This window comes from Takifugu flavidus, chromosome 22 (assembly GCF_003711565.1).
Source record: "Takifugu flavidus isolate HTHZ2018 chromosome 22, ASM371156v2, whole genome shotgun sequence".
In the NCBI taxonomy this organism is placed as follows: domain Eukaryota; kingdom Metazoa; phylum Chordata; class Actinopteri; order Tetraodontiformes; family Tetraodontidae; genus Takifugu; species Takifugu flavidus.
This window is the reverse complement of record NC_079541.1, coordinates 5519761-5541741: the sequence shown is the minus strand read 5'-3', so window position 1 is coordinate 5541741 and position 21981 is coordinate 5519761. Positions and strand designations below refer to the sequence as shown.

At 46.0% G+C, this 21981-nt stretch overlaps 1 protein-coding gene across 2 annotated transcripts; it reads right to left on the bottom strand.

Moving 5' to 3' along the window:
• Nucleotides 1-35: 35 nt before the first annotated feature.
• Nucleotides 36-21318, bottom strand: apaf1 (apoptotic peptidase activating factor 1). Of its 2 annotated transcripts, none has more exons than XM_057022063.1 (27): nucleotides 21142-21318; nucleotides 20423-20596; nucleotides 20094-20283; nucleotides 19794-19991; nucleotides 19504-19693; nucleotides 19276-19388; nucleotides 19044-19175; nucleotides 18731-18969; nucleotides 18482-18649; nucleotides 18253-18384; nucleotides 18008-18121; nucleotides 17669-17853; nucleotides 17450-17576; nucleotides 17233-17358; nucleotides 17015-17155; nucleotides 16820-16945; nucleotides 16561-16707; nucleotides 16318-16446; nucleotides 16106-16231; nucleotides 15132-15251; nucleotides 14922-15047; nucleotides 12360-12485; nucleotides 11348-11479; nucleotides 11136-11261; nucleotides 9659-9784; nucleotides 8377-8523; nucleotides 36-1172 (listed from the first exon to the last, which is right to left on the bottom strand). In XM_057022063.1, exons 2-27 carry the CDS (start codon nucleotides 20564-20566, stop codon nucleotides 1026-1028), a joined length of 3777 nt encoding a protein of 1258 aa, XP_056878043.1. In that variant the 5' UTR covers nucleotides 20567-20596; nucleotides 21142-21318; the 3' UTR covers nucleotides 36-1025. The 2 variants fall into 2 exon arrangements, with proteins under 2 accessions (XP_056878043.1, XP_056878044.1); XM_057022064.1 differs by having other exon boundaries at nucleotides 20423-20624; nucleotides 21142-21314.
• Nucleotides 21319-21981: the final 663 nt, after the last annotated feature.

The window sequence follows — 21981 nt, the reverse complement described above, 5'->3', positions numbered from 1 at the left end:
TTAAATCAGCAAAAGAAGATGCAGAAAGACAGCAGGACTGTGAAGTTTAACATTTAATAACATTCACAAGCACATCATAGAACATCCCGAGCAGACATTTGTTACAGGCACCTCTTCAGTGGAAGAAAATGAGCTGATTGAACCTTTAAAGCACCAACCTCCACAAGCAGGAGGTGAGAATTACCACAGTATCGACCGGATGCGTTGAAACGCACCCTGACTTTTATTCATTTATTGTCTTTCAGTGCTCGGGACTAATCGACCCTGATTGAAGTCTGCATCATTTTAGGCTGCTGTGGCTTTGTGTTTAATGCACGCTTTCATCTGAATCCAATCAAATTAAGGATCCATTTATGATACCTGAACACTCGGATCAGCAAAAGCTTTAGTGGTGATTGTTCCGCCTGCGTCATAGTTCTAAAACGGATAAGGCTCAGTAGGCAGCATGCAGGTAAAAATGTGAGATAAGCGTTAAAAAACAAGTAGTACAAAAGCTCCAAAAAAGACACTGATAAGCGCAAAATGTGCTTTCTGAATATTATACACTATATTCTCATTTTTTTGGTAGGCAACATTTCCTTTCATCTCAAAGCCAAAGTACAGTTGAACAAACACAGCCGGAGGCTCTAAAAAGTTTCCGCAATTCAATTTCAAGTGCCCGATTGTTAAAAAGCTAATTGAGCCGTTAATCTTTTAAGTGGCCCAGACAGATGCTGGTGAGGTGGGAGAACCAGGTACAGTAAACATGTGCAACCCTGTGGGTGCAATAAAAAGGAAAGGCTCAGAAATGCATCGTGCCGAGCCCTTACGCTTTTTCACATTAGGGATGATGTGTCATCATCAACTGGCCCATTAATTACACCTTTCTGTCCTTGTGAGTCTTTCTACTCACACAGAACTGAACCAAAGGTCTGGAAAGTACCAGTTGTGATGCTGTTCCTGTTAGTTCCACCATCAGATGCTGGAACGTTCAGTCGGCAAGGCCCCGTTTGTCTGTTTCCACGCTGCCTTTTATTTTTTTTTCTTCACATGACCCTCTGCAGGACGTAGAGGATGCCGATGTTGTCGATGGTCACGAAGGTGGAGAAGTCGGCGGAGACGTGGATCCTTTTGAGCGCCGATCCCGTCGGGTGGAAGGTCTGCAGGGCCTCGCCTTGAGCCACGTCCCACCACTGGCAAACAAACCAAAGGGAGACGCTCAGCTTTTTGGAATTTAAAGAAATGAATGAAAACCCTCCCTCCAGAAGCAGCATTTTGCCAAATTCAAACGCACACCCGCTCCCCTCCCCCGACACGCTTTCCTTCCTGAGCGATTCTGTTTAATCTCGGTTTAAAGTTGACATTTCCCGTTCGAGCCCCATCTCGCTGGGAAGCATCATCAAAGGCGCCGAGTCCACTGGCTCTGACGACGGCAGCCATTTAAGCCGCGCTCATCCTTGCACATCTGGCTGAACGGAAGAGGACGCGGCGAGTTAGAACCTGCGCGTTTGTATAAGTTCGTCGTCGAACGAGGCCTTGGATACAGCCGGAATGATTCGCTGTGTGATAATTAATTGTCGCATTGCGTTCCATTTAACACGCGTCCTTTTGAAGATTACCCAACGGCGCGAGTCGCTCGGCGGGAGCAACAGATGCAAAGCAGCTGCGCGCGGGATCGTTTACGTTTGCAGCGGGTCGTATTTCAACCGGCGCGAGCCGACAGATTGCGGGATGTGAACACCTTTTCATCGCGTTTTCCCACCTGTGATCGTGCTCCTGGCAGGAAGGTTGGGCTGAACATGTGTCAGGCTGCTGGACGACAAACGGACCCCAGAACCACACTCTCACTCTGACGAAGAGTTGGACACTAAACTCACTCAGAACGTGACTGAAATCGCTTTTGTTTGCTGTTTTCACCGGTTTGATGAAGTCCTGCTACAGAGGGGGATCAGAGCGAGAGAGATTTGGGGCTGGATTAAAAGAGGCGGAGGTGAGATCGATACACAGGTGGATGCGCCGTGGATCAGCAGGGAGAGCTTGTTTAAACCGCAATGACGCCAGAATGAAAGAAACGACAGCTCAAACAAAGAAATCCAGCCCACACACACACACACACACACACACACACACGCATAAATACAGAAATAATCTGGGAAGAGCAACGGAGCGAGTCGGAGAGCGCCAAGGCCCGATCCGGCGATAAATCGCCAGAGACCGAGGACGACAACAGAGAATCGGACAACGATTCAAGTGCTTGGGAGAAAAAAAGGATTAGCAGCGAGATGGGGAGGTGGGAGGGGGGCAGAGTCAATGTTTAAATGTGTGTGTTGGTTCAGAGGGAGGAGGAGGAGGAGGAGGAGGATGGAGTGTGAGCAAGAGTGGATTTCACAATGAAAACACAGGGTCACAATCTGATTTAAAATGTGATTTCCACACAAGCGGGGCCCTCGCTGAACAGGGTTCTGCGCATTCCGATGGGAGGGGGCGGCGGTAGATTGTGTGCGGGAGTCTGATGGATCCTCCAACAGCTGGCTGATGTGCTGACATCAACAACATCAGCAGCGCAGCCCTGATTTATGGGACGGCCTGCGTTGCGCTTAGATGCTAAATGACTGTACGCTTTGTGTGTATTTCCCAGTCTTGTGTTTTCCGTTTGGGGTATTCGGAGCTTCATCCCGTTTTCCTTTTAACTGGACAGATTTATAGCAGTGCGACTTCCCATGAATACAGATGCCGGGAAGACGCGCAGGTGGATTACAGGGACGGAACCAATAGCATGGAAATGACACTCTTAATTTAAGTGTGAAGGCTCTGATTTGAAATTCAAAATGAAGGTGTAAATATGACGGAGGAGCTCATTTATGGATGCATATCAATTCCAGGTGAAAACAGGGGGTGCGCAGGGAGCAGAAATAAATCCTCCGTTTATCGACCGCGAGCGATGCAGATGTGTCACACACATTTGTGGCATGTTGTGATGTTTTTTCTGGGAATATTTCCAGATAAGGAGCGCAGACGGCAACAAAAGACCGCACAAATAAAACATCAAAAAAAAAAAAGGGACTTAAAAATAACACAAAGCCGAACACCAAAAACAAGATAAAAGAGACAAAACAGGAACTAAAATAACATCATGAGGTCGCTGGTAACATGAGGGATCTCGTTATAAAGCGTTATGGAAACCAGAGAAGCTACATCTAACCCAGTGATTCAACACTGAAGGATGCTTCGCCGCTCCCTCCATTAAGGGCGAGCGTCTCCACTTTAGGAAAAATCTGCAAAGCCGCACCTTTGAGTAGGTTCAGACCAATTCAAAAACCACATCTGGGCGAGCCAGGAATGTAAGTTAGCATGATGCATTTCAGCCAACAGCAGAGGAGCGGCTAATCTGCCCAGACAGGCCCTCGCTGTTCCCTCTCCACAAGCTAAATAGGTCTGCTTATTCAGCCTACCCAAGGGAGAGTCAACACTGCTTACATCACAGAAATACCTGTCCGTGTGTGTTCTTGTGAGGGTCACAACGAGTTTTAGGTGGGAGCGAGTGTGCAGTCGTTCAGAGAGGAACGATGGAAGTCGTTTGTCTTTGTCGTGCATAAATAGCCTGGATGCAGAATCCACTGGGAAGGGGCTAAATTTCACGCCTTTCGGGAGGAATTCTGCACTGAAGTGGAGCGAGATTTGAAAAGGAGGGCTGATTTGGTGAAGGTGGGGAGAATGTGTGTGAGAGAGAGAGAGAGGGACGGAGACAGAGACAGAGGGCTGACAGTCCTGCAGAGAGGAGACGGCGTGACACAGACTCTGAATTATTCAACCTACAGTCAAATATTGAAATTCAAATCTTTCTTTGCTTCCTCCCAATTGCTCGAGAGAGTCTTATCTTTGCTGGCAGCTTTTTTCCTCCCATCACAGATGAAATCGAAGAAAAGTAAATTTAATAGGGAGGAAAAACACAGGAAACACAAACAAAACCCCTGTAAAATCTGTTCCCAACATCTGTCCAGTGATCAGTGATCCAGTTCCTCTTCCCTATTTAACTTTAACATTTAATCCGACTTTTCTTCCCCACGTTCAGTCGTTGTCAAATTCCCGCCGAGACAATAATCCCAGAAACACACCTGTAAACACATCTGCAGCAAAAACGACCAGGAAGGCAAAGTTTACCACAGCGAACCCACCGCGAGTCGATCGATGTGTGTATCAGAATCCCGGCGTGTGCCCCCCCCACACTTCCATCGTGGCTCTCCCACCTCCGCCGAGCCTCGTCTCTTCTCGGGAATGAGTCACAAACACAAAGGCCCTTCTTCTGCAGCCAGCGAGACAATTAACCTCGGCTTAATGAGCGACGCTGGGGAAGCGGCTGCCTCCAAGAGAGCAATAAATAATTCACCAGCCTGTGTTTATACCCCGAGCCTGACAACAAGAGCCGAGAAAACCAGGCCGCGCTCATTCCAAGTTTGACTCATTCGATGTTCTTCACGCTGGAAGTAAAGATGTGCGAATGCAAACACTGAGAGCTGGGGACCAGCAGACAAGTGCTGATGCATTACGGCCAAATAAAGAGCCTCTGGATGTTAAATTATGGATTTATTACACTCTGGAATGACTATAGAGCAAGGGAGCAGTTTTACATCATATGAGTGTGTGTAGGTATTTTTAGAGGCAGGTCTGTTGCTATGCTGGCGCAGCACAGCGAGGGGCTTACTTTTCAAACGACATGACGGGGGGGGGGGACGCTGCTGAATGAAATCAAAACCAAGAGTGTTGCCTGAACCGATGTTATAAGGGCTGATTTCCATGCGAATCCTCCCAGAAACCGCGCGAGTGCGCGTGTGCGTCTGTGTGTTATGATGCGAAGGAGCAAACATCAACTCTAAAATCAAAAGGTGGCAACCAGCCAACATGAAGCAACACCTGTTCCAACGTTTCGGGTGATATCGGAAGCATTTCCAACTCTGCCATTTACACCTTCGCGGATTTTCTCTTTAACGTGAATGTCGCTGTTTCTTTGTCGTGCCATTTAAGCTCCATCTAACAAACAGGCTAATGGAAACCCGGCTTGACTGATGTGCCCCCCCCAGAGAAATCACCAAGGTCTTAGCCACTGATGGAGAAATGAAAACACATTTACTTATAGCTCAGTCGATCTCATTATACAAGAATCTCCGACCGCTTCGTGCCATCTCTCAAGGAGAAAGCTGCATTTATGCTCCTCTCTGTCCATTGCACCCCCACCCCACCCTCTCAGATTCTCTGTCCATCGAATGTCTCTCAAAAGAAGGTCAGCCCAGCCTCCGCCCCTTCACTTCTGTGTGTCTGTTCCATTAACAGGTGTTTCATGAAGGCAGCTCTGGCACTGAAATCACAAAAATAAAGACTTGACAGATCTGATGGTTAAAAATAACCCCCAGACTCCTGAAATGGTGTCGCTCCAACACCTCCTGTATCATTTACATCCGCAACGTTAGCAGACCAAAGTGGCGTGGCGTCGCAGCATGAGGTCGCCGATGTGGACCGAAAGCAACTGACAGCAGAGAGGAAAATACAAGCAGAGGTGTGAAAAAGCGATACGGGACTGGAGAAGAGGAGAAGACGAGCAAGTCTGGTGGGAACTCCGAGGATGAGGAGGTGAGAGGAGATGAAACCGCGTTCCATCGCAGGCTGGAATAATGAGCTTCATCTCACCTTAACAGTTAGAGGGGAGAACCACGATTGTAAACGCCTGCACGTGCGCGCATCGCTAATGCTAGCACATGAACGTGTGGCTGAGAAGGCACCAGAAGTGAGGAAAAGTAACCGCGCGGTGCGATGCTGTGATTCTGAAGCGGCAGGTTTCAGGTGTGCTGGGCCTTTGCCTCATTTCTAAACTTCGACAACTGATCTTGTGTTTTGATTGTGCGTTTAACCAGGAAAAAGCACCGGAATTGGACGAGCTGCTTGGACCAGAAGGGCGGGCGCAGCTGTAAGGGCCGCTACATCTCTTCTGGGGTGGTTTCTGAGTTGAGTTTGTTTGCGCAATGGCTTGGTGAGAATTACTCTGGGCTGCTGGGTGCTGCGTGTCTGCTCAGTCAGGATGAACCTTTTCACACCTGCCGCCCCCCCCCTCTCCTGCAGTGTGGCACCATAACAGAGTGGGTCATCGCCATTTCTGTGTGAGAGAGTTTTCAGCGGAGGCCTGGTGTTGACAGGGACGGTATTTAATGGCGTAACGTGGAGCTGAAGGAGGGAGCGATGGGAATCACCGTACAATGTGACAGCCTCCCCGTGGGCCTCGCAGTACCGCTTCATCACACACATTCTCACACACACGATGCTACTATGCTAGAGCAAAACCAGCTAATAAGATACATTTTTATAAGTGTAAATTCTTCACAGATGCCTGTAAACAACAGGAGATGAGACAAGGACACGTGTCCCCACAACAGGGCCTGCTGGGTTTAATTACACTCAACCCTAGGGGGGAGCGAGGGGAGGGGTCTTCGGCATCGTAGCATATCAGTGATCTCAAACGATGGTCTTGACAGAACCGTGGGGGCCAGTACCCACCATCGTACCCGACCGAGACCAACTCCACAGTAAGTGCCGCCACCCTCCACCCCACCGCAACACAAACCTGTTTCTGCTCCGTTTACTGTTATAAATATACGCGACAACTCCGTTATTGTCGAGGTGGTGTTCAGTCTCAGTGTGTTGTCGTTCCACGACCGGTTTATTCTGGAAAGCGGTGGTGGTGGTGGTGGTGGTGGAGCTTCCCCCGGCATTCAAAAGCAAACTTATCTCCTACATTTATGATCCAAATGCACATTAATCACAATCCCGCTGATCCTTCGTAATGAATTCTTTCCTCGCACCAGCTGAGGACGAACGCAGACCAGACAGCCCTTATGAAGTTCTCTTCCAACGCCGAGATAAAAATAATTGCACTAATCCACAATCAGATGTCATCTTTTCTGTCGCTGTTGTGCCTTCATCTCAGCTCGAGTGTCAGAGTTTTTTTGTTTTGTTTTTTTTTAAATATCAATTTATTTGCTAACAAGCCTGTTTAAAATTCCGCGTCGGACCGTAATTGCCAAGTTTTTCTTTCAAGACATTTGCTGAGCTGCAAAGCGGGACAGCGCAGTGACATGCCTTGGAAATAATAATTAAAGAGATAAGACGGTTAGATTATTATGCTACTCCCTCCATTGAAGGCTATATTATCTGTCATAACTGATCCAGGCGCCGCCATGTTAATTACCAAGACGGACAGGACGGCCTGTCCGGCTGACACCCGGCGCCATTAATCAATGGAGGGGCCTGACTCGTGGGGGTTCACCCTCTCAGACAGGCGTAATAATCCATCACCGCTATGAACATCCACACGCTGATCCATCAAGGCAGCACGCCTCACTGAGGAGGAAGGACAGCGTGGAGGAAAAAGTCTGCAGACTTGAGTGATGGAATGGTCCCCCCAGTACTTCAGTAAATGATTACGACAGGCTGGATGAGGTCTGCGACGTAAAGATGGTGAGCGGCACATTTGTGCAGCCTTAGCACAGACAGTAAAGCAGATGTGGAGGAAAACATGGATTATTTATGATAACGACTCTATATTTATAGGAGCTTCCAATAGGAGCAAAACTCATTTTCCCACTGTGGGTGCATAAAATTAATTATACATATGAGTAAATGCATTTGAAGACTGCAATGAGGGGTAAAACAGGGCAGGTTGCACCATCCCGTCAACAGTAATGTGCTAAAGATGAGCTGATGACTCATTTTTGGCCATCTGTCTATAAAAAGCCTGAGCAGCAGCAACCTCTGCCTTTGACAGTAGAGTCTGAAGAAGGTGGACGCAAAGGGTCTGCGTGCATGTGTTGAAGTACGCAACACGGCGCGGTGAGTAATCGGAGATGCAGAGCCTCGTCGATGAGGGCCGCTCTCTCTGGAGGATCGAGTCATTGCCCAGCCAGCAGCCAATCAGGAGCACGGCTAAGACTGGCCGCCGGGTGACCTCATCGCTTGTAAAAGAAAGGGCAATAAAACTGAGTCTCAAACACACACACACACAGACACACACAACTCCTGTTACTTCCCCAGAGGTTGCCTTCTGTCAGATATAACGTATAATGTAGGAACACCTCATTGTGAGCAATACTGCCTCTTTGGGGTAAATACAGCCGTAGTTGATTCATTATTTAATATCTGCGCAATTATTTGGTTATTTTTTGGGAGATCATGCTGACTACTACTCAATACTCTTCTTGTTTACTGGCCATATTACATTGACAATAAAATTAGCATCAAATCTTTGTGGCATTGTTAGCAGCTGCAATTTAATTTCCTTAGATGTTATTTTTTTGTTGTTTGTTTGTTTTTGTTTTTTAAATCGGCGCGACATGCCACAGCAGGTTAGCGTACCTTGATGTAGCCACCTGTGGAGACCAGAAGAGAGTCATCTCTGGAGAAGTGCAGGTCTGTCACCCAGCCTCCGTGGAGCGAGTCCATGCCGTCTTTACCGTCCCGGGAGCAGATTTTCAGCAGGGAGCCGTCGCTGACGCTCCAGAGCTGCAAGGAACCATCAAAAGCACCAAAATGAGAGTTTTATACAGGCGGCAGTCTTGGCGATATAAAACTTGTGCATGTAATCCGCCTAGTTGCCATGGTAATAGTTTCAAATCATGTACATTTTGATGGATGGATGGATGGATAGAGGGATGGATGGGGGATGGAATGAGAAAAAAGGGGGATCTGGCTGAAATATGCTCGGATAAAATTAACCTGGGCGGGGGGGAGATGGGGCGTGCACAGAACACCAGACTGAAATGATGGCAGGACAACATATATAATGTAAAGATGGGCGGCGAGTGGACTATCACTAATTCACCACATCATGTCAATTACAGCTGTTATGCAACTGTTCAGATGTTCATTTGACAATGACACATCACCCGCTCTGCTATATTTAACACTTGGCAGGCTTTTGTGCGGAATGACTCACATTTGTTTCCATAGAAACCAGATATTTCACTGGTTTATGTAATTGGATCAGATGGATTTGTCCATTTCTGGATAATGGGGCTCTGCAGCTCGGAGGCCACTGTAGGGCATTAACCCCTTGTTGGCCCGGTGCGCAGCGCAGCATCTCCATTCCTTGTGTTTACCGGCGAATGTGTTTTTGTGTAGGGGCGGCAGCAGATTCCGAAGCCTCGGGGATCCAATTTGGCAGCCTGAGTCCTCTCCTTCACCTCCTGCTGTCAGACATCTCCTCCTCTTCCTGCCTCATCCCAGCTCCTCTAACCTGCACCCTTCTCTCCAGTTTGAAGGGCCCTGCCTCTCCTTTCATCTCAGCCCACCACTACGCGCAGCAGCGATCACGATACATTAGCAAGCACTTTATCTAAATGAGTGATGAGAGGTAATTATGGGGTGATCTCTGCAATAAGTGCTGACTGGTGTAATTGGGTTTTTCTATGATACGTGGCAAATTAGAGGGGTTTTCAAGCATTGTTTCTTCTCATAGAAGAACCATTGTTTCATTTAGCATGTGAGCGCCCTGATGTTACTATTCAGAAGGAGGATGGTTGATTTTTCAGGAGTTCATCCTCGAACAGCATTTTTGTGTATACAGTATATAGGTTTCACAACAGGAAAAAGAAACACAGAACTGTTAAAAGGTGTCAGCCATTGCAAGCGGGCTCACCCGGATCTCGCCGTTGTCGTCCCCCGTCGCGACGCGTCGGCTGTCCCAGGAGAATCGACAGCTCCGCACGCACTCCTGATGTCCCTTCAACGTGTGGACGCACTGCCAGGACTCGCAGTGCCACAACTGGGAAGAGATAAGCACTTCTGATCTATACCAGGTATCAAAGAGATTCAATCTGCGCCAAAGCGAGTGTCCCGTCCTCCTGGTTTCAAAAGAACCCAGTTAGAAGGCGTGTTTCTGAATATGTGACATACAGGAGATGAAATGTAATCATGGAAATCAACACTGCAGTTTGTTTTGATCAATACTCATTATGCAGCTGGTTTTAGAAGGGCAAATAATTGCACAGGCTGTAGAGCTGCATCTGTAATGAGTGCTTGCTCACGACGCTGCTTTTCTTTCTCTCTTTTTTCATTCAGACTTCCACTCTCTCGTTCTCTCTCTCTCTAACCCATTGTTTTCTCTGCATTCCTCCCCCTCTCCCTCTCTTTCTTACCCCGGTCACATTCTGTGCCGCGCAGAAAATAACACAGCTCATAATTAGACACTTCATTTGGCAGCCGGCTAACTATGTCGGAACACACTCATCTGAAGGTCGAACGGAAAAGCGGGATACTGGAAATAAGGGAGGGCAGAAGGACCAAATGTTTTTCTTCGTTCGTTCCTAAACAAAGATGCCTGAACCTTTCATTCTGACCTCCAGATAGAGGAGTCCAAAGGCTTTAGTGGGTTTTGATCTGGCAAAGCTTCGCTCAGACTGGGCAGCAGGGGCCGCGTAGCCGCCACACACACATTCCTTCGCACCACCATCCATTGAGAAAAGCCTGTCTGGCTGTTGAACCAACTCCCGATTCCTGTGTGAAATCTGACGGCGGCGGCGGCCTCTGCACGGGCTGGAGAGCGCGACTCTGCATTGTTTTCCAACACCGTTGAGGAAAACAGCTGCCCTCCACTGGCGGACACGGCAGAGAAGGACGTGTAAATTTAACACAGGAGGTGCAGCTGTTTTCCCAATCCAGGGAAATCACTGACTCGGAGCCAGTTGGGGTAAAGGAACGTATATTTTTAGTCCTTTACTGTGGAAGGGAGTTGATTTTTTAGAGGTTAGAAACACTTCCAGCCTACGGAGTCGATCAAAGTCATTTAAAAGTCGAGCGCAGCAACCTGGACTTTAGGGAAATAAGTTAGGTAGGAGACAGCCAGGCTGCCAGGAGTGTAGATCTGCAGTCCAAAAGCAGCAGTCAGTCTAAATAATTGCTGGACACTGATCTAAAAGGCCGACCGGGCTCCATCTGCCACGTACTCATCTGTGACCTGGCCTCTCTTAGCACGGGAGATTGTCTCCTCACAGCAAACATGTTCTGAGGAAGGTTTCGGGGAACTCGCTAATGCGTAATAGGTCAGGTTATTACAGGCAGCGCAAACAAACACGTCTCATCCTGTGAGTGTGTGCGTGCGTGCGAAAGCGTCGAACCTTAGCCGTCCTGTCAGCAGAGGTGGTGGCGAAGAGGCAGCCGTCCGGAGAGACGTGGCAGGAGAGGATGGCTCCCTGATGAGCCTCCACGTCCTGAAGCTTCTCCCCACTTTCCGTGTCCCACATCTTACGGCAAGCAACAAGAACATGGAGAGCGTTTGGCATTTGCTTTAAGGACGCTGCTGACCGAGTGAAAAGTGTGTGGATTTTACCTTGACGGTGCCGTCGAAGGACCAGGACAGCAGCCTCATCTTGGAAGGTGAGCTGGAGAGCAGCGTAAAACATCTGACTTGTTCCCTGTGACCCTGCAGTACTTTACACTCCCCCGACAGCCACCTCCATACCTACATTGGGGAGGGAGGGGGGAACACAGCAGAGAAATCAATCCAATTTCCAACTCAATGACCTTTCTAGAGTTTGAGTGACTCTCCCTGAAGAATTAAATGGAACTAAACACGAAGAAAATGGTGGTGCAATCACAGTCCTTCCACCAGAGACTCAGAGCTAAGATGCTAACAGCAGGCTAATAAGCAGAGACAGGATCTAGTCATCGAGATGATGCATCCGTCACTGGTACAAAGGTTACAATCCATCACCAATGTAAGACCAATGTCAACACGTCCCTTTATATTCATTCCATATCTGCATCAACATTTAAAGAGCTACTACAGGTTTGATGGAGCACTTGTCAGCCATATGAGCGCAGAAGGCTGCAGAATAAGGAGCTGATAGTGCTGATAGGTATGAGCTGCATAAATATGGAACAATGGGAGACGGAGAGGAAAGGATTTGGTGGACAGAGCTGTCAGCAGAAAATGATGAAGGAGGAAGAAGAGAAGGAAGAGGAAATGAGAAACGGAGCATGAATGGTGTGGGATTGACAGAGCGTAACAGGCCGAAATACGTGTGCACAAACAAAAGGTAGCTGCGCACGGGAAATGGAAGAGCAGGCAAGAGATAAAAAGGTATCTGGAGACGCACTGCTGTAAGGAAAGATGGGCTAAAAGGAATTAGAGGGGGATGAAGAATGAAAAGGTGAAAAGGGCCAACTGAGTTGCCGGCAGGAGTACCAGGTAGGGCAAAGCGAAGCGGCTAAAACAGTCATGATAAGCGGGTCAAGAGATTTTACTCGCATTGAGCAATGAGAAGGGGAGAAGAAAAATCAATAGCGACGGTGACAAATGGAAGCAAAACCAAACAGGGAAAAGAGAGAGGTGAACCGACCCTAATGGTGGTATCCTCAGAGGACGTGATAAGCGTTTGGCCATCCTGGCTAAACTGGCAGCAGAAGACCGTCTTGGTGTGTCCCAGCAAAGTGGCTAGCACCTTTCCCGTGGGCAGCTCCAGCACCTGCAGAGTAGAAACCAACACTTCAGTGATGCTAGCTAACATGAAGCAGGAAAAAAAACAACTGTATGTTTTCACTCATTCAAATAAACCAGACAGGTGAAATACCATTACTCTCTCGATGTGTAGAATAAAGCAGCCTATAAACACACCCATCACCCTCTTGTCAGGTGGACATCATCTACAGTAGCAACCAACAAGTACAGCTGGGGTATCCAATTTCCACCCTCACAGCCACCCACAGCAACTGCAAGCTAATATTTTTATGAAAGCAAAGCAGCAAAAACATGTCATAAAAGACAAAAAGTGACGACCTTGTTTGCCTGTTACTACACAAACGCGTCTCGATAAGTTTACTCAAAATAGTCCAAATATAGAGTCAGATTTTTCAGATGAAAGTGCGATGAGAGATTTGCAGCGCAGCTGCTGGCTTCTCGCTGCAAAGAACTTCAAAAAGAAACTAAAGTTAGAGGGGGGGGGGGGCGTTAGATGTGACCAAAGAGAGTTGCTGGCAGTCTCCCACCCCTGGAGAGTCAGAGAGCGAAATATAATGCTCAAGAGAAACTGCAGGAAGGATACAAAACGGGCTGCAACCCTTTTATATGAAGGTTTGTGATTGAAATGGACGCAAAATTGAAAGGCTGGAGTAAAATTATTATAATTATTCTGTCCTCAAAAGGTCAGCTGGATGGTGTTTTACCATTGTCTTTACACTAAAAGCACAGAACAATTTAACAACACTCCCATCAGCCCGTTTTGGACTGATATGCCAATAAGCAGTTCAACACCAACACAAAATAAAAACTGTCAGGCATTGTTAGCGCTGTCACTCTGAGCCTGCCGGCGGTAGGAACAGTAGGATTATAATCAAAATTAGCTCCTTAGACTAATTAGCAAACAGTGAAAAGAGGATATTTGTGCTTCAGTATGGATTAGAAGTAAAATTTATCACTGGTTGATTTTTCCTAATTAGCCTCCGCGCAGATCTGAGTGATAAATAGTGCAGAAGCGGCCTTGCTGAAGCTCAAATTTCAAATATAATTGGTACCGAGTCAAAAACACTCACTCAGTCAGTTTGATTCATAAATAAAAAGGGAAAAAACGAGTATTTCGCATACCGCATACAGCATTTCGTTGCCTTGTACTTGTGACATGTGTAATGACAATAAAGTTGAATCTAATCTAATCTAATCTATTTACCAACTAGCAACAATGGTAGTTTTTTGGAAGCGAAACAGCTGAGATTTTGAGGAGCATGTTGGGAAAATACTTGAGGGTACTTAATAAAAGAAATATAAATGCAGCATGGCGTAAGCAGACAAAATACCAATTACAATAAAATAATGAAGTCTGTAGAATGTGACTAATGTAAGCAACACCTGCCTAACAAAGGTGGAATCCAAGAAATGCACCCATGTGCACGTGTACTCCTGTGTCATTCCTGGAGGTTCTGAGACACACGCCCTATCCAATACCTGTGAGCTGGCAGCATCAATGCCCCTGAACAAGGTCAATAAACGTCAGATCCTGCATCCCAACATCTCAGAGCGCCTGACAAGCCGTCAGCTCTGCTCCCTGCCAGAGAACACGCTCATCTGCACACACACCCGGAACTACACATTGTTTTTCAAGTTGATGTGTCTGCCTGACATCAGGTTGACGGATTATTTAAATATTTGTTTTCCAATAATGAAGCTGTAACTAATTTGAGCTCATTTCCGCGTTTACTTTTTCTAACCCTAAAGCTCCCTCTGCCGTTTCATCAGGGGATTGCAGTGATAAAGGTGGAGAGGTGACAAGAATTCAATATTTCACACAAAACAAGCATAAAATAAATGTAAGTTTTATATAAAGAGATAAAAGAAGCAGGTTAAACTAAAATCAATCAGACTTCAGTTTGTCCAACATCAGCTTCCCTTTTTTATGTAACCTTCTACGAGGAAGAGTTCAAACTGGTGATGACAAAAAAGATTCAAAAGGGGTTGAGAAAACAAATCATGGGTAAAAAGGAAACAGAGCCGCAAAGAAGAGTGGGATGGAGATGAAAGAGATGCCTTAAGTTGACCTGAAGCGCAGCTGACAGGACGGATAAAAGAGGGTGACAGCGCTTATGTCAGATCTCATGACTCAAGCGGCTCTGAAAAATACCTTCTGCAGCAGCAGCAGCACGGAGCCGAGACACACAAAACCACGTCTACACCCGCATGTGCGTGAACGCAAGGATGTGCCTAGTTTTGTTTACGGGAACAAGATGCACTCTGGGATATACATGAAGGCTTTTTATGTCTCAGGAAATATTCAGGATGTCAGGAAATTGACCTACTTGAAGCATGAAGACAATTAACTTAGTACAAACACAGAAAGTGGGGCAAACAGCTTACCTCAGCGTGTCCAAATACTTAATAATAAGGAGTCAGGCAGAAAAACAGTGGGTTCTACCTGTACGGTGCCATCTTCCTGCCCTATGACCACAGCAGGGGGCTGCCGGCATAAACATGTACACCGGATCCTGGAGGACTTCTCCTCTGACTGGAAGAGAACAGAACCGGTCCTGCCATTGCGCACCTAAGAGACACACACACACACACACACACACGTATGAGGACCTAATTTATCTGCCATACCTGCCTGCACCCCCCTCAGTCTCACTTGCAGCCTGTTGCAGTTGTCTGCAGCTGAAATGATGATCTCTTCCTGGTCGAACAGCACGTCCGAGTCTCGTTTTAAGCAGACGGCTGAGGAGGTGTGCACCTTTGTAGTCTCCCATAACTGTGGAATAAAGACAAGAAACAGCTTAAGGAGAAAATAGTGATATCCATCAGGGACACAGCTACATTACATTTCACACACCGCCAGCAAATCTGCTTACAAATCAGTTCCCTTCAGGTTGTGATGCTACAGCACAGAACCTGTCTGTGACAGGAAACAAGTCATCAAGGCATCTCTTTCGCTCTCAAGATGGATTTACAGATGTTCCAGCAGCTGAGACATAAAGAAATGCCAGAGCAGCTTGCTGTACACAGCTAAGATTTATTTGTCTCTTACAGGCTGTAGCAAGCTTAGATTCCGCAACAACAGCTTGATGAATGGTGGCAAAGCTTCGTCACCAAAAAGACCTCAACAAAGATTTACTATATTTGCACAATACAGCAGAATCAGACAAATTCTATTTGTGGGCAAGTTTAAAGAAATTGTAAAAACTGATTTTTATTAGGTTCCCAGCTACAAATTTATGATTGTGATGATTTAATTATTTTATTTTACATTTTCTATGGAGCTTCAGCTAATGATTCAGAGTCTTCTGAAGACACTCTTATTACTTGTTTGGGGAAAAGGCCACATTTTTTATCGTCAGTTAATACACCACCAAATAATCACTAAATTATCATAGTTATTGTGTGCATCAACTCTAAAGGTTAAATTGTTTCTATTTAAGGGAATGCTATTTTGATTGCTTAGCAGTTCTTTTACATAAAGCCAATAAAACAAGTTTTTCCTCAACTTTCTACACATAACACCTTAATAAATATATATCATATATGTTAAATTCACTTTTAATCCTTATTTGAAACAAGTGAACCTCTCAGCAATGTTGACGGGCTTGGATTCCGTCACAATCTTACCCTGACGGTATGATCATCGGAGCAGGACAGCAGCTGTGAGCCGTCCGGAGAGAACTGGACACGCTGGACCCAGCTCAGGTGACCGCTGCAGTCGGCCATTTTCTTATTGGCTTCTAAATCCCACAGCTGGCAGAACAGTAGAAAAGGTTTGCAGTATTCAGTCCTTTGAAAAGGAAATATGGAAAAAGGCACACTACATGGACTTAATGTACCTCCACAGCGTAGTTTGAGAAAGCAATGGCCAGGAGGTTACTGGTAGGACAAGCGTGGCAGTACTGCACCATGCTCAGGCGGCTCGTTTTGATCTCCAACAGCATGTCTGATGTTTCCACATCAAACACCTGAGACAGTGACAGAGAGAACGCCAATCAGATCCTAATCTATCTGGACATAAGGATGCTCGAAAAAGCAGGAGGAAGAAAGGACGCTCCCGTTGTGTTCTGAAAAATACCCACCAGAACAGCATTTCTGGCTGCGCATATGATGCGCTTCCCGTCAGCAGTCCAGGTGCTGCACTTGACCAGAACCTCCTCATCATTTTCTGCAAGCCGATCTCTCACGCTGATCGTCTTCCACTCGTTAGCAGATGATGCCCGAAACAGCTGCAATGACGCCAAGAACAAGCAAGTTGTAGAAGATGTAAATAAGATCAGATCGGCGTGTTCTGGTGTAAAACCTGCATCGTTACAGACAGTGGTGTCAAATTGCAGTCACCTTGACTGTACCGTCGTTGGAGGATGTGGACACAATGGCGTCATCGGGGGAGAAACAGCAGTGATTTACTGGCTCAAAGTGGCCAAACATGGTGTTCTGAGACGACGGCTTGTTGAGGTTCCACAACTACAAACAGAACACAATGAATGAGTACAGAAGGGGTGATGAGTTAAAATGTTATAGCACATGCACAACCTTAACGTTCATGCACGCGTCATTGGAGCAGGTGACCAGCAGGAGGCGCCGCATCGTGTTGGTGAACTGGCAGTGGTTGACCTGCTCTTCATGCTCCTCCGCGAAGACCCTCAGGAGCCTTGCCTGCTCCACATTCCAAACCTGAGGTGCAGAGAAAGTGGTGCATGTCTATATTTGGCAGCTTTTGATAGTTTTCATTGGGGGGGAGGGGATCCTACCTTCACTTTTCTGTCGCTGGAGCAGGTTGCGAGCAGACGGTCGTCAGGGGAGAAAGTGCAGCACAGCACTTCGTCGTCATGCGCCATGATCTCTGTCAGCTTCTCACCTGTGGTGCTTTTAAACACCTCGGTACAGAACAGTTACAAGGCAATCAGTATGAATAAAAGATTTTATAGAGTGACGTGTATTAAACTGACTTAAAGAAACAGCTGATACCTTCAGCGTCTTACAGGCTCCACTGGAGGCGATTTTGGTTCCATCATGAGAGAAGCAGGCAGAGTAGACAGAGCCCTGGTGGGGGTGAATCACAAGAAGGGACAGGCTCTCCATGGAATTCTTATTCCTGCACAGATAGACCATAGATCAGACAACTACCATGGATAAGGACCAGTACAAGAGAGGGTCTAGATTCACTATAAGAACAGCTTTGCATACAGCCAATCAAAGTAGAGCTTCCCTGCGCTGGCCTGTTCCTGGGCCTGCTGCAGGGCCTGTCTGTACACATCTGACGCATGGGGCTGGGACAGAGCAAGCTGCACCACATCAGGGAAAGGACGCTGCTCCAGATGGTGACCGTTCAGAGACAAAAACTCCTGGAACTGACTGCGCACATCACTGTTCTGAGTGAATAGGAGATAAAGCAAATAAAGTCTGAAAAACTCAATATACTTCTTAGAGTTTTAATGTAACGGGAGCTGCACAAATGTATATAACGCACATTTATTTACATAAATAACGTTTCATTCGTTATACTAGTTTGGCTTGTATGCTGACCTCCTTGTCAAGAATGTGTCCATACTCCACATAATCACTGATAAGGTGGGCTGGACCCATGATTCGGGCTTTGATGCTGACCCAGTCCAGAGAAAACATGAGTGAGTAAAGCTCCTGCACAGAAAGGGAGGTCCAGCAGAGAGAGAAAGAAACATAAACATTGAAACATCGGTGTACAACAGAGCATTTTTGAGCAATCATACTATTTAAGAAATTGCAAATGCTCTATTTTATGTGTGTATTACCTGTGCAAGGCCGGCCTTGGCCATGTGGAGAGTCAGAAATCTGATCCAGTAAAGACACTCCTCATCTCCTGAAAGCGGGGGGTCACCTTTGTAGTGGAGCTGGTACTGCTGCACCACCTTCGTATGAAGGCGCTGCGACACACGGAAATATTGTTGTTCAAGAATAACTTAAACGTAAATCAAGGACAGGGGCAGAGAGAAGCCTGTAGCCCGTCAGCTTTCAACTAACCTCAAGCTGGGCCTGATTCTGTTCCACCAGGAAGTCCAGCTGGAGGTCATGGAGGTAATACAGGTAGCGTTTATGGTTAATGTCCACATAAAGCAGGGATTTATTGACAAACTCCTCAAGGATGTCTTCCACCTCCTCGGGCTCCAAGTCCCAGAGCACAGATAGAACCTGGCAGACAGTCATATTATTATTAGAATCAAGGCGATGCTGATTATGATGATGATGATGGGATATGATGTGCAGCCACACCTTTGCAGGGATTTTGATGTCTTTCTCAAGCACTGTAAGATCCTTGTAGAGCTCTTGATGCTCAGGAGGCAGCACTTCAATGCTAGCCGCCATTGCTTGGTCGAGGGCATCGTAGTCGTAGGAGGAAGACTTCCTGATGCGCTTAAACTGCTTCTGCTGCAGCTGCCGGAGGTAGTAAGACCAGCGGTTGGGTTTCTCTTTGAGCAGAGCCCCGATCAGCGACATAACCAGAGGAGAGCCTGGGATCAGGAACCAGCCATTTTAGCTATATGGTCATTTAGGTGGTTAAACTATGCGCTGCTTGAGTACAGACCTTTACATTCTCTGACAATGCTGCGAGCCTCTTCGGGAAGTCCATGCGGTTTATTGTCAGTGTACAGCGCCAGGATCTCAAGGCCTTTTTTTTCATCCAGGCCGCTCTCCACTTCGACTTCATATTTAGCACCTGCAGAAATAAGCCCGTGTCGTGTTTTTGTCACAATCCTTTGCCAGTGGAACTGAATCAACACCAGTTTCATATTTGTCACTTTAAACAGGGTACATACCACCAACTGAATCAGTAAGGCTTCTATTTCTTGTAGTTAAAAGTATCCGTGCGTGAATATCAAAGGTCTTTAGCACCATACTATCCCAGATGTCATCCAGAATTAGCAGAGATCTGATGCCAAACGTAAAAACAGGTAATATTAGGGCAGAGTGACACGCAGGAATGGTGTTGATTAATGACACGCAGTAAAAACAAATAGATAATATTCACAAGAACATAAACCCACCTTGGATGTCTGCGCAGCATTAGGTAGCGCAGACGCTCCTTGGCCTCATCCAAAGAGTTGGGAGGACGGTGAAGAGACTGTGAATCTAAGCCTTGCTCCAGGCGGAAACACAAAGCCTGGATCTTTACCAGTAAGTCTGGTTTGTCCAGCTGGCCAATGGACAACCAGTGGATCCCTCCAGGGAAGCATTCTGAAGATGGTAAAAAGGAAGGAGGTCAGAGAGGCCACCGAAGGAGCAGAATTCATTTATTTTGCTCACAATAACACAGATATGTCAAATATGTAGTCACCTTCGATGAGACTGTGATCTCTGACGGCCTCAGCAGCCAAAACAGATTTGCCAGAGCCAGCCATGCCAAAGACAGTGACCCAACCGGGCTCCTTCTGCAGCCGGTAGAGTTTCTCCCTGATCTGATTCACAAGCTCTGGTCTGCTCACAAACACCACAGGCCTTTGTGGTACGCCCCCTTCACTGAGGACTGTCTGCACTGTTGGACAGACAGCAAGGATAGTCATGAGCCTTACACACAACAGAATGGTCTCTTTAATACATCCAAAGGTCGCACATATAAAACCCACTTCCCTCTTACCGTAAGGTGTGCATCCATCTGAGGCATTTTTAGTTGCACCAGGAGACAAGCGTGGTAGGTACTCGTGAAGAAGGGTGGCCAAATCATCATATGTCTCCTTAACCAAGGAATTGTAGAAGGAGATGTAGGTACGGTTGTCCTTCCTCAGCAGAAGGTCAAGCAGGGCCACAGCCTGATCCTTTCTGGTCGCCTAGGGAGAAATTAGCCATGTAATCAATTCAAAGTAGTATTCAAATCAAATTTTGGGAAAAGTGAAATTCCAAAGACCTTAAGAAACAAATGAAGGAGACAAACAAACACTATGAGCATATGATTCACAAGAGGCTCACCAGTGTCCTGATCTTCTCCTCTTCATCTACGCTAAGCACACCGTCGCTGATCATGTGATCCATCAGGTAGGATGGCTTGATGTCCTGCTCTAATTGGTGTCGAAAGCGCAGCAGAGAGCTCCTCGCACCTTCCTCCAACGCCATCTCTGCACAATACACCAATCATGCAGGACCCTGATCCAGAGAAATCATTAAACGAGCACTGTAGAAGATTTCCTTTACTGTTGTACAGGCCTTAGATGTTTAAAGTGTTTAGTTCAAATGTAAACTCTTGATGTCTGGTACACGTGTAGAAATTACCCAGTTACGCAATTTGGAACATTCTGTATGTCTGTGGACACACAGGACAAAACCAAAACCAAAACTAAAAGATTACAAAGTTTAAAAAGAAATTATTCAACAGGAAGCGATAAAGTACCATTCTATAAATATTTCCAAAGGCTACAATCTAAACGTTAAAACGCTCACTTAAGGTGGCTATAATCAAGTAAACAGATAATCCAGATTCCACACTTTTGAAAAAGTGAGAATAAATAGAACATGTAAAGGCAAAACTTAAGTCTGCTTGCAAATTTTATCGTGACCTTTATTCCTAGTTCTTAGTAAGGTTGGCCTGACCTAATTGGACGGAAAATGTAGGTGACAACACTTAGCTTGTACCTGTCTCGACAAGTTCACTCCATTTGTAACAAAGAAAGTAGCAGCAGTAAGATACTTACGGGTGTCCGCTGTTCAACAAGAAACGAGGAGGATCGTTGTTAATGTGTTTATGACAATTAACACAAGTTAGGTTTTAGGGGAATCAGTACTATATTGTAGTTATTCAATTCTAAGTTGGTGCTGTCACGCCCGTCCAGTTCTGACAGCGCTTCCTAGTTGACAATAAAAACAACATCCCGGTGTTGAAGCAACCAATGGGGTGGCTGAATGTAAGCCACGTGACTGGTGAGGTCATACAGTTATTATTTGTCACCAGGCAAATCGCTGATGCCTTCACATCACACGTTTCTGCTCGGAATCAATTATTTTAAATATATGAACGTCTTTTATTTAAATTAAAGCGTCACATTAGAACATTGATCACCAATAGTGGACTTTTGAATTATAAAATCGCGCGTTTAGAGTCTAAAAGTACATGTTTACCAAAGCGTCTTCTCGAATACTTCACTTACTGCTCGCTACGTCAAGTTGTGTACGTTCATAATTTATCTTTAATGTTAACATCGCTACCTCCATGTTGAAATAAGAAAATATTGTATACAACACCTATATGCGCTGATAATTAAAGTAAATTTCCTTCACGAAGACGCTGTAAAAAAAATTATGGCTCTGGACTAGAATGATGTGATTCAAATTTCTGATTATTTGCAAAGAAAGTTATCTAAACTCAACACTGAACATTAAGATGTTGTTTTGGTTAAAGTAATTCATGCAACATAAAATTGCTAATTTTTTATTTTTTTTATGTTTGTGTGCTCAAACTGATTGTCTTAAAGAAGTTACCAAAACAGCGTATTGCATCTAAAGCACCTATTTTCCTATCATAATTTAACCTTTTT